The sequence below is a fragment of the Pipistrellus kuhlii genome, unplaced genomic scaffold, assembly GCF_014108245.1.
Source record: "Pipistrellus kuhlii isolate mPipKuh1 unplaced genomic scaffold, mPipKuh1.p scaffold_m20_p_68, whole genome shotgun sequence".
Lineage (NCBI taxonomy): Eukaryota > Metazoa > Chordata > Mammalia > Chiroptera > Vespertilionidae > Pipistrellus > Pipistrellus kuhlii.
This window is the reverse complement of record NW_023425571.1, coordinates 156,575-167,926: the sequence shown is the minus strand read 5'-3', so window position 1 is coordinate 167,926 and position 11,352 is coordinate 156,575. Positions and strand designations below refer to the sequence as shown.

The following is an 11,352-nucleotide window of genomic DNA, read 5'->3' as shown; positions in this document are numbered from 1 at the left end:
GTCCTGGCTGCTGGGCTGCCGTGCCCTGGGTCCCTCCCCGGGGGCAGAGGGCGAGGCAGCGCAGACCCGGCTCCTGGGGACCCAGCCTGAGCTTGGTGCCTGGCCTGGCGGCACAGAGTCGGGGCGCCCCCTGGGCAGGAGCCGTCCTCGCTGGCTTCTGTGGGTGTGCTGTGGAGACACCAGACTCCGCCATCCCCGCTGGAGCTCTGCCTGGACGCCAGGCTGGCCGACCACCTGGGCAGGCGATGCTGCCGGATGCCGCCAGGCGCAGCTGGGCCCTCCCCCCTCCCCCGCTGTCCCCACCGGGGGTGGCCTGTCCCTCGCGCCACAGAGAGCGTGGCTGTGCGGGACGGCCACCACCCCACAGCCCGCTGTGCCCCCCCCAAGGCCCCTCTGCACCGGGGAGGTGGGCGATGGGGGGAGGGGTCTGGGCTTGTATGCCCGCGCCCCTCCTCCTCTTCTGTGGCCATGTGCCCGCTGCCCTGTTCCCAGTTCCTCCTCAGACATCCCCCGACCCGGGACGGTGTGTGCCCAGCAGGGGGCTCTGCCGGGGGGGGGGGGGCAGCGGGCACAGCTCATGCTCACCCCCAAAGGATAAGGAGGTGCCCCAGGCGCCGCCCACACCCGCCCTGCATGCTGCCCCCCGCCACCCCCGCGCTGAGATGCAGCGTGAACCAGGGGCAGACCTGCTCTGGGGCGGGGACCGGCCACAGCTCGGCAAAGGCGATGCTGACCCCATCGGCAGCCAAACGAGGTGTGGGCACCCGCGGGCTCCCTGGAGGAGGTGCCCTGGCAGAGGGGTGCAGGAGCTTCCTGTCACCGGGTGCAGCGGGCCAAGAGGCCCTGGGGCACTCAGGACTCCTGCCCCGTAGGCCTGGCTGGGCCCCCGCGAGGGGTTCCCGGGGCCTGAGGCACGCCAGGCCCGGGGGCTGTCTGACCGTCCCTTTGGGGGGCTGACAGCGGCCTCAGAGCCTCTTCCCCCCACATTCCCGGGGCTCCCGGTGTCTCCCCGACACTCCCAGGCCACAGTGAGCCGAAGCAGCGGGAGCTCCCTGCGGGCGTGGAGTTTGGGGCTCCCTGTGGCACTCAGGGGAGCCTGGCCAGCTCCTGGGGCAGGGGGGACACACTCAGGGGGTCACCCAGTGGGGGGGGGGGGGGCAGGCCTGTCTCCCAGACGCTGTCTGCTCGCTGTCGGCTGTAGGGTCCCTCCCAAGGGACCCAGCCACCCTGGTGCCGGTGGGCAGGCTGGCGGGAGGGCTCAGGGCCCTGGCGGGGCTGGAGGGGAAGGGAAGGGGCACAGTCTGAGGGGGGGAGGAGGTGGGAAGGGTGTTCCATCGTGTCTGCACTGCAGCACGCCGACCCCAGGGGGCAGTGTGGACCCCGAGTCAAGTCTTGGATCCACCATCATCCTGGGGCCCCAGAGAAAAGGCCTGCGCCCCAAGGGTTCCAGGGATGGGAACCAGGACCCGACATCCCTCAGACGGAGATGGGGCTGAGGGCTGGGTCCGGGATGCGCCCCTTGCGAGGTGGGCGACCTCGGGTGCTACTCAGTCTTGGAGCCTCAGTTTCTCCGTCTGCAGAGGGGGGACAGCAGGCCGGCCTCAGAGCTGGGACGGGGGAAGAGCCCGGTGCAGGGCAGCGGAGTTGTTGTTCGCACTATTATTACTGGTCGCTCCCCTCCTGGTCATGTCTGCTGGTGGCCAGCCGCAGGCTCGAGCCTTTGGCGGGGGGTGGGGGGCTGCTGAGGAGGCCACCGAAGAGACCACCAGTCCCTCTGGCCGGGAGGACGGGGGAGGAGAGGGCTTTCCCGCTGCGGCCGGGGCCGGTGACGCCTGCAGTGCAGGGCAGGGGTGGTGACAGGCTCAGGTCACCTCCCCGTTTGGGGGCTCTGTGCCCCAGGAGGGCGGCCTCTGGGAGCCTGGCCTCGAGGGCAGCCCCGCCAAGCCTGGGGTCTGCCGAGCTCCCGGGGTGCTGCCCCCTGGGCTCCACGCTCTGGCTCTGCAGGAACTGGGCCTGGGGCTCTGTGCTGCCGCCCAGGGATGCCCAGCGGGCACAGAGTTCCCTGTGCCACCCCGCACGGGCCCCGGGCCATGTGGCCACCTGGTCAGCAGGCCGTGGCCATTTCCGTCCCTTCCTGGGGGCCGCGGGCTGTGCCCTCCTGTGTCTCCCTCGGCCTCTCTGCCTGCTTTGGCCGCTGCTTAGCCTTTTGGAGCCTGGGAGTGCGGGTCCCCTCCGGACCTCAGTCTTCCCATCTGTAAAATGGAGCGGCCAGACCGGATGCCTCACACGCCCCAGGTTCCACGCTCGGGGAGTGCGGGAGACCAGGCCCCTTCCGAAGCGGAATCGGCGGGGCCAAGGCTGGGCTCCCGCTGCGCCCCCAGGCCAGCGGCCGCCCCGTCTGGACGCGGGTCCCGCCACCCTGAGCTCCGGGCCGGGAAGGCGGCCGCCCTGCCGGCTGCTCCGGGCCAAGCAGCAGCGAGCAGGCAGCTGGGCCGGCCTGGCGGGGCTCCAGAGGCGCGGAGCGGGTTAAAGTGTGCGCCAGGCCGGCCGGCGGGCGGGGGAGCCGCCTGGTGGGAAGTGTGAGTTCCTCCCTGTCTGCCTGACAGCTATAAAGGCGGCCGCGCGGCCGAGCCGCCACTGGGCTGCCGCCGTCCTGGGAACCTCTCCTGGGTGCTCTTTGAAGTGCGGGAGGCGGGAGCCAGGAGGGAGCCGCAGCCCGCAGCTCTCCGCACGGCAGCCCGGGCAGCAACTGGCGCTGCCGCCGCCGCTGCCAGCCTGCCTGACGCTGCCGCTCAGCCCGCTCTCCGGAGGACAACCTGCTGCCCGGACAGGTAGGCGCCTCCACCGGCCTCCCACCGGAGCCCGCCCGGGTCGGACGTGCAGCCTCGGGGCCCTGAGCATCCCGCAGCCCGGGGGTGCGGACGGAGCTGAGGGGCCGTGGGGAGGGGTCCCCTCGGCCTCCAGCCTCAGACGCCTGCAGCTCCCGGTGCACGGCCCCTCCCTCGGCGCCGGCTGTTTTCGGACCCCGGGGAGGGCTGGATCCCTCCCGTGTGAGCCGGGCCTGGCCCGCGGCCAGCGGTGTCTGGAGCCGTAATGAAAACCAAGTGTGAGGCCGGCGCAGCACCTGTCCCGGCGAAGGCGGGAGCTGCGGCACCGGCACCGATTAGCCAGGGACCCCGGGACCTCAGGGGCTCCGCTGGCCCGAGGCTGGGGAGGGAGGGGCGCGGGTGGAGCCTCCGGGGCAGGGGAGTGGGGGGACGGCAGGCAGGCGGCGGGGAGGTGGGGTGCAGTGCTGTCTGTCCAGGGCAGAGGCCGCCTTGGGGTGCAGGGGTGTCCTTGACACAGCACCTGGAACCCTGCAGGTGCCCGGGCGGCACGGAGGGGAGGGTTTGGAGAGGGGAGGGGGCTGTTTGGAGGAGCTGGGTCAGGACTGGGAGTGGGGGCCTACATCCCTCTCGCCCTGGAATTAGCCCAGTGCCGGGACCGCTCCGCAGGGTCTCTGGGGTCTGGGGGCTTGTGTTCGGGGAGCCCTGGCGTCCAGGGACCCACCCGTAGACGGTCCTCCCCCGCGGCCAGCTAGCACCGAGCCCGGGAAACCCAGGTGCTCTTGCTGGGCTGGGCCACAGGCCATGTCCTGGCCTCCCTCCCCTCCCCGGTTTCCAACAGGTGTCCCCTGGGTGCTCAGGTGTCCGAGGCAGAGCAGCACGTGACCCCGAGTGCCCCCTGGTGGGGTGGTGTAGGGTGGTGCGGGCTGAGTGCGCATGCCATTGCCACGGTGTCCGCCCGCAGCAGGCATCTCTGATCACTCCCGGAGCCGCCCCCAGGGCCCGGGCAGCCACCTAACTGATCCCCCGTGGCCCCGGTCTGGGTGGGCCCTGAGGGCCTCCCCCGAGCGGACCCTGGTCGGCTGACGGGGAGCCGGGCCTGGCCAGCGGTGACGGTGGCCTTGCTTCCAGGATGGACCGCAGACGGCGGCCTTCGCGCTGGGCCTGGTCCCTGCTGGCAGCAGTGCTCGTGGCCGGCGGTGGGGCGTCCACGGGGGCCACGGTGAGTGGGGAGCGTGGTCCCTCACCCAGAGGGGCCGATGTCACAGGGGCTGCAGCCAGGGTCCCAGGCCGCCTTCCGCAGCCCCCTCGTGCCGGGACACGTGTCAGACCGGCCCCTGCGTGGGGCCCCGGCCACTCGGAGCCCCGGCCGCCCAGCAGGACGGGCTGAGGGCTGAGCGCCCCCCTGGGTGACGTGCAGAAGGCGCGCTGGGGGCGTGTCCTCGAACCCGGTCATGCTGGGCCCGGGCCGCTGGGGAGAGAGAGGTGGGGAGGTTAGCTCGGTCGGTCCCCAGGACCACGCTGAGCTCCCGGGATGCCCCCGATCTCAAAATGGGGAGGACCGGGGGCCCCCAACTCCCCGGGGTCCCCTTCGGGCCAGCCCTGGCCCTGAGCCCGGGCTGCCCAGTGGCCCTAACCCGCGGGTCTCTCACAGGACACCAGCCCCACGTCCAACAGCCTGGAGGGGGGCGCGGACGCCACGGCCTCCTGGTGGGGGGAGTGGACCAAGTGGACGGCGTGCTCCCGCAGCTGCGGGGGCGGCGTGATGTCCCGGGAGCGGCACTGCCTCCAGCAGAGGTGCGGCCGGAGGGGGGGCGCCTGGCCCTCAGCGGGCAGCGGCCGCGCGGGGCCGGGGGCGGCAGGGTGCCGGGTGAGAGCACAGGCCGGGGGGCTCCTCTTCACCGTGCTGGGGTCCGCCCTGCTCCGGGGGCGCCGGCCTTTGGTGAGCGAGCAGGGGTGGGGAGAGGGGGCAGGGGGAGGGTCTCGGCCGTCTCCTCTGTAGGCCTGAGGGAAAAGCATCTGGTGCAGCAGCTACTGTCGGGCAGACCCGGCTTCAAATCCTGCCTCTGCCACTTCCTAGCTGTGTGGCCTCGGGCAGGTCACCGAACCTCTCTGAGCGCCTGTGGGGTGGAGGGGGAGCCGGAGCCGCCTGACACACGGCGACATGTGTGCACGGCCTGCACGTGTCAGCGCCCTCCTTCCTGTAACTAGTTCTGGATGCTGAGCGCGGAGCCGTGTGATGGGGAAGCAGAGACGCCTCGGGGAACCCCTCTCTGAGAAGGGGCTGGGAGACGCCCCCAGAGGGCATGACCCCCGTGCGATGAGAAGGGCTGGCAGCCTGAGGGGAGGGAGGACCCCCGGTCAGAGGAATTGGGGGAGCACGGGGACCAGCCCGGAGGCCGAGGGGGCAGGAGCAGGAGCAGGGCGGGGCGGGGCGGCAGCGGGCGGCTCCCGGTGCCGGCTCAGAGCCCTGTCTTCCCGCCAGGAGGACGTCAGTCACCGATGCCGGGAACCGAACCTGCACCGGCACCTCCAAGCGGTACCAGCTGTGCCATGTGCAGGTGAGGCTCTGCCCACTGGGACCCTGCCCTCCCCCCCTCCTTCCCCCGCCCCCCCAGGTCTCCCTCCGGTGGGTCCTGTCCTGGGCTTGCCCCTTCCAGCCCCTGAGGAGAAGGTGCCCAGGCCCCGGCTCAGGGTGCCGCCCGCCTGCCACAGAGCAGATCGCTGTGCCCCGTGTGCCCCCATGTGTCCCCAAAGGCCTCCCAGCTGCTGGCGGAGCGGAGGCTCCAGGGCCAGGGTCTCTGGCCGAAGCCCCCGTTTGCTCACAGCCATGCGCCGGGGGTTTGCCAGAGACCGACCCTCGCCAGGTGCCCGCCCGTGAGGCCGGGCGGCCCAGCCCCCGGGCAGCTGCCGGGGCACAGGAGGCCTCGGTGGCCAGGGGTGCCCTCTGCGGCTGGGCTCCTGGCAGCTCTCGGCAGGGCCAGAGCCCTCGGTGGGAGCCTGAAGGCCGGGCGTGGGGCAGAGGCAGCCTCGGAGTCTCCGAGGGCCCGTGTTGGGATGTCCGTGTGTGTTTGCGTGTGCACACGTGTAGGGGGCCGGGGCTGGAGGGACCGAGTGGCCATAGCCTCTGCGTTGGCTTCATGGGCCCGCTGTCCTCCTGGACCCTCGTGGGCCCCGGGGGGACCTGCTGCTCGCCCTGGGAGCCCCCCCTCAGCCCTCCCGTCAGGCACTGGTGCTGTGGCCTCGGCCGGGGACACAGGGGCAGTGGGGCTGGGGACCCGGGCGGCAGGACAGTCAGGTCCCGCCCGGAGCCCGGGGACGGTGTGAGGGCGGTCAGTCGCTGTCCTTCCGCTCGGCCCGTGAGACAGGAGCGAGAGGCCGCCCTGGGGCAGCGCTTCCTGCCGCGCACAGAACCGCCTTTGTCGGCGAGTCCCAGCCCCCTCTCGCCCCCAGGAGTGTCCGCCGGACGGGAGGAGCTTCCGGGAGGAGCAGTGCATCTCCTTCAACTCGCACGTGTACAACGGGCGGACGCACGAGTGGAAGCCCCTGTACCCCGGTACCGCCCCGCCCTGGGGCACCGTGTGTGTGTGTGTGTGTGTGTGTGTGTGTTTGTTTGTGTTTGTGTGTGTGGGGGGGGGGGCCCTGCCCTGCAGGGCACCGTGTGTGTGTGGTCGGGGGGGGGGGCCTGCCCTGCGGGGCACCGTGTGTGTGTGGGGGGGGGGCCTGCCCTGCGGGGCACCGGGTGTGTGTGTGTGTGTGTGTGTGTGTGTGCGGGGCACCGTGTGTGTGTGTGTGCGGGGACAGGGGGGGGGGGGCCCTGCCCTGCGGGGCACCGTGCGGTCGGGAGGGGGGGCCCTGCGCAGATGGGTGATGGCCAGAGGGAGGGGTCTTGGCGGAAGTTGGGGGAGCTGAGGCAGCAGAATACCAAACGGCCTTCCCCGGCGGGCACATGCAGGGGCCCCGGGCCAGCAGCCCAGCCCTCGGGGGCTCCGCCCTCCTGCCGGGGACCTGTCCCCCCAAACCCCCAGAGAGGCAGAGGCGCTGCCCAGAGCCCGCATCGTGATGCATGCCGGTGCCCAAGACCCCGGCGATCCTCCCACCCTCTGGCCTCCGTTCCCCCCACTGTGCCCCAGGCAGCGCTGTGTCCGTGGGAAGGAGGGGGGAGCCTCTGAGTGACCCCCAACCCTGAGAGCCCCCAACCCTGAGAGCCCCCCAACCCTGAGAGCCCCAATCCTGAGCGCCCCCAACCCTGAGAGCCCCAATCCTGAGCGCCCCCAACCCTGAGAGCCCCCCAACCCTGAGAGCCCCAACCCTGAGAGCCCCAACCCTGAGAGCCCCAATCCTGAGCGCCCCCACCCTGAGAGCCCCCCAACCCTGAGAGCCCCAATCCTGAGCGCCCCCACCCTGAGAGCCCCCAACCCTGAGAGCCCCCCAACCCTGAGAGCCCCCAACCCTGAGAGCCCCAACCCTGAGAGCCCCAACCCTGAGAGCCCCAATCCTGAGAGCCCCCAACCCTGAGAGCCCCCCAACCCTGAGAGCCCCAACCCTGAGAGCCCCAATCCTGAGCGCCCCCTGAGCGCCCCCTGAGCGCCCGTGTCCCGCAGACGACTACGTGCACATCTCCAGCAAGCCCTGCGACCTGCACTGCACCACGGTGGACGGCCAGCGGCAGCTCATGGTGCCGGCCCGGGACGGCACGTCCTGCCAGCTGGCGGAGCTGCGGGGCGTGTGCGTGTCGGGCAGCTGTGAGGTTGTTACCCTGCGCTCGGTGCGGGCGGCGCTTGGGGGGGCCGGGGCCGGGCGCGCTCACAGCGGCCTCTCCTCCCGCAGCCCATCGGCTGTGACGGCGTGCTCTTCTCCACGCACACGCTGGACAAGTGCGGCGTGTGCCGCGGCGACGGGAGCAGCTGCACCCACGTGACCGGCACCTACCGCAAGGGCAATGCCAACCTGGGTGAGAGCACCGCGCCAGCTCCCGCCCCGTCCCCCCGCGGGCCACCGGACCCCCCCCCCCGTCCCCCCGCTCACCCCTCCTGGCCCAGGCGGGTGCTCGGGGTCCCGCTGGCGGGGGGAGGAGCAGTCTCTGTGAGCACCTCCCAGTGCCGGTGCCCGGTGCACGCCTGGCTGGGGCCACGTTGGCGTTTGCAGCCGTGGGGGCGTGGGGGGGTGTGAACGGCCCACTGAAGGGGGAACCCAGGCCCCAGCGCCCCCTCACCGGGACTGACCTGAGTTTGGGCTCACAGGTTCTGGGGCGCCCTGTTCTGCAGGGTCCACATCTCCCAGGGTGGTGAGTGGGGCGGGCCGAGGCCCCTATCTTGGAGGCCTCACTATGGAGGTGGGTTCGAGGCAGGCCCCTGGGGTCCTCCCTGCCTGTCACACACCTGCCTGCAGGGCCTCCAGCAGGTCCCGGGCGGGGAGACGCAGATGGGCCTTCAGTCGCGCCTCCTCTCTGAGTACCTTACTGTGTGCAGGCACCGAGGCTGCCGGAGGCTTGCTGGGCTGTCCCCCACTCCCTCCCCGGTGTACCGCCCCTCACTCCCCATCCTCGCCCCCCCCCCCCGTTGTGCCTGCCCCTCACTCCCCATCCCTCCCCGGTGCGCCTGCCCCTCACTCCCCATCCCTCCCCGGTGCGCCTGCCCCTGCACCAGCTCCCGAGGCGGACGTGGGGACAGAGGCTAAGGAGCTGCCTTTGGCCACGCAGCCGGGAATGGCGGCTGGGCCTGAGCCAGGTGGCCCGGGTGCGAGTCTGTGGTCCCCACCACCGGCCTGCCCCCTTCCCTGGCGAATGTGGGAGCGCTCGTCCCCGGGGGCCTGCGGGGCGGCCAGAGCTGGCGCTAAGGGAAAAGGAGCGTCCGTGCGCCCACATGTAAATGAATGCGCCTCAGCTTCCTGATCTCCCTGCCCCGGGACACGCACCTGTCCGGGGGCCCACGCGGCAGCCGGGGAGGTGCCCAGGGGCATCGCTGGGGAGCACCCATCGGCCACGTGGCAACCTTTACCTCCAGGAACTGGCCAGCACGACGGCTGCCCCCCCCCAAAGCCAGTGCTGCCTGGGTGGTGCTCAGTGCTCAGGGCATCAGCCGAGGACGGAGGGTGCAGGTTTGATTCTCGGTCACGGGCGCGCACCTCGGCTGCAGGTTCGAGTCTCTGGTTGCCTCTCCCATTGAGAGGCGGTGGCCAGATCCGCCGCTCACCGCCGTCCCCCTCTCCCCCGCCCCCCAGGCTACTCGCTGGTGACCCACATCCCGGCCGGCGCCCGGGACATCCAGGTCGTGGAGCGGAAGAAGTCCACCGACGTGCTGGGTAGGCCGGGCCGGGCGCCGCCTCGCCCGGCGTGGGCTCAGCGTGGGGCGGCCTGGGTGGCAGAGGAGGGGCGTGGACCCGGTCCCTTCCTGCTGGGAGAGATGGGCCGCAGGAGCCGGAACAGGCCCGGGGTGTGTGTGTGTGTGTGTGTGTGAGTGTGTGTGTGTGTGTGTGTGAGTGTGTGTGAGTGTGTGTGTGTGTGAGTGTGTGTGTGAGTGTGTGTGAGTGTGTGTGTGTGTGTGTGAGTGTGTGTGTGTCTGAGTGTGTGTGACTGTGTGTGTGTGTGTGAGTGTGTGTGTGAGTGTGTGTGTGAGTGTGTGTGTGTGTGTGTGTGAGTCTGTGTGTGTGTGAGTGTGTGTGTGAGTCTGTGTGTGTGTGTATGTGTGTGTGTGGGTGTGTGTATGTGTGTGGGTGTGAGTCTGTGTGTGTGTGTGTGAGTGTGTGTGTGTGTGTGAGTGTGTGTGTGTCTGTGTGTGTGTGTATGTGTGTGTGTGGGTGTGTGTATGTGTGTGGGTGTGAGTCTGTGTGTGTGTGTGTGTGTGTGTGTGTGAGTGTGTGTGTGGGTGTGTGTATGTGAGTCTGTGTGTGTGTGTGTGTGTGTGGGTGTGGGGGTGTGTGGGGGTGTGGGTGTGTGTGTGTGTGTGTGTGTGTGTGTGTGTGTGTGTGTGTGGGTGTGTGGGTGTGTGGGGGTGTGTGTGTGTGTGTGTGTATGTGTGTGGGGGGGGTCACAGGAAAGCTCAGGTGTGGAAGGACCTTGCGCTCAGACCACGGGGCGGGGGCCACGTGATGTCAGGTAGTGAGCTCCCGTCCCTGGAGACCAGGCAAAAGCCGGCGGTGCTGACGGTGGGGCCCGCCTCCGGGCAGAGGAGTGAGGCTCAGGAGGCAGAAGGAGTGGCAGGAGGTGCCCCCAATGGGCAGCCAGCAGCAGGGGAGGGTGTGGACTGAGATCTGGGGGTGGGGAGGCAGGGAGCTCGCAGATTCTGGACCATCTGCACAGGCCAGGGCTGTGAGGGCAGCGGGGACCAGGCTGGGGGAGCGGAGCCCAGCACCGGCCTCACCGCCTGCCTGAGGGAGGCCTGTGAGAGCCAGGGCTGGGTGGGTAGGAGGCTCCAGGCCCCGCCCGGCAGGCCGCACGCTCCAGGCCCGGCATCCGCTGCCTGAAGCAGACACATGGGAGATCCCGGGCCTCGATGGAGCCTGGGAAAGATGGGGCAGGGCAGGATGGAGAGGGAAGGATTGGGGGGGGGGAGGATGGGCAGGGGAGGATGGGGAGGGGAGGATGGAGAGGGGAGGATGGGGGGAGGATGGGCAGGGGAGGATGGGGGAAGGATGGAGAGGGAAGGATGGGGGGAGGATGGGGAGGGGAGGATGGGGAGGGAAGGATGGGGGGGAGGATGGGAAGGGGAGGATGGAGAGGGAAGGATGGGGGGGAGGATGGGGAAGGGAGGATGGAGAGGGAAGGATGGGGGGGAGGATGGGGGGGAGGATGGGGAGGGGAGGATGGAGAGGGAAGAATGGGGGGGAGGATGGGGAGGGGAGGATGGAGAGGGAAGGATGGGGGGAGGATGGGGAGGGGAGGATGGAGAGGGAAGGATGGGGGGGAGGATGGGGGGGAGGATGGGGAGGGGAGGATGGAGAGGGAAGGATGGGGGGAGGATGGGGAGGGGAGGATGGAGAGGGAAGGATGGGGGGGAGGATGGGGAGGGGAGGATGGGGAGGGGAGGATGGGGAGGGAGAAATGGGGAGGGGAAGATGGGGAGGGGAAGATGGGGAGGGGAAGATGGGGAGGGGAGGATGGGGGGGAGGATGGGGAGGGGAGGATGGGGAAGGAAAGATGGGGGTGGTGCTGGGCACCACTGGCCAGGCCCCAGGCTGGTGCGCACGGACCCCAGTCCCCGAGGCGTGAGCTTTCCGTCCTCAGGGTGTCTTGGGAGGGTCAGCGGGTTAGGGGTGGCCACGGTTCCCTCCGGCCGGCCGGCCCATGTGACCCGCAGCTTTTACCTATCAGCCCTTGCAGATGAGTCCGGCAACTACTTCTTCAACGGCAACTTTAAGGTGGACAGCCCCAAGGACTACCGCATCGCGGGCACCGTGGTCAAGTACCGGCGGCCTGTGGACGTGCACGAGACCGGCATCGAGTACATGGCAGCCCGGGGGCCCACCGCCCAGGGCCTGAACGTCATGGTGGGTGCGCGGGCGGCGGCGCTGGCCCCACTGTCCGTCT

The 11,352-nt window shown here is 70.6% G+C and overlaps 1 protein-coding gene across 1 annotated transcript in view; it reads left to right on the top strand.

Moving 5' to 3' along the window:
• The first annotated feature begins 2,556 nt into the window (after positions 1–2,556).
• The window catches only part of ADAMTSL2 (ADAMTS like 2), a 28,177-nt gene continuing 19,381 nt past the window's right edge, over positions 2,557–11,352 (top strand). The window contains 9 exon segments of the mRNA XM_036420472.2: positions 2,557–2,831; positions 3,957–4,047; positions 4,480–4,622; positions 5,311–5,386; positions 6,279–6,381; positions 7,430–7,575; positions 7,656–7,779; positions 9,048–9,128; positions 11,137–11,312. Coding sequence (XP_036276365.1) covers positions 3,958–4,047; positions 4,480–4,622; positions 5,311–5,386; positions 6,279–6,381; positions 7,430–7,575; positions 7,656–7,779; positions 9,048–9,128; positions 11,137–11,312 — 939 coding nt within the window. The 5' untranslated portion in view covers positions 2,557–2,831; position 3,957.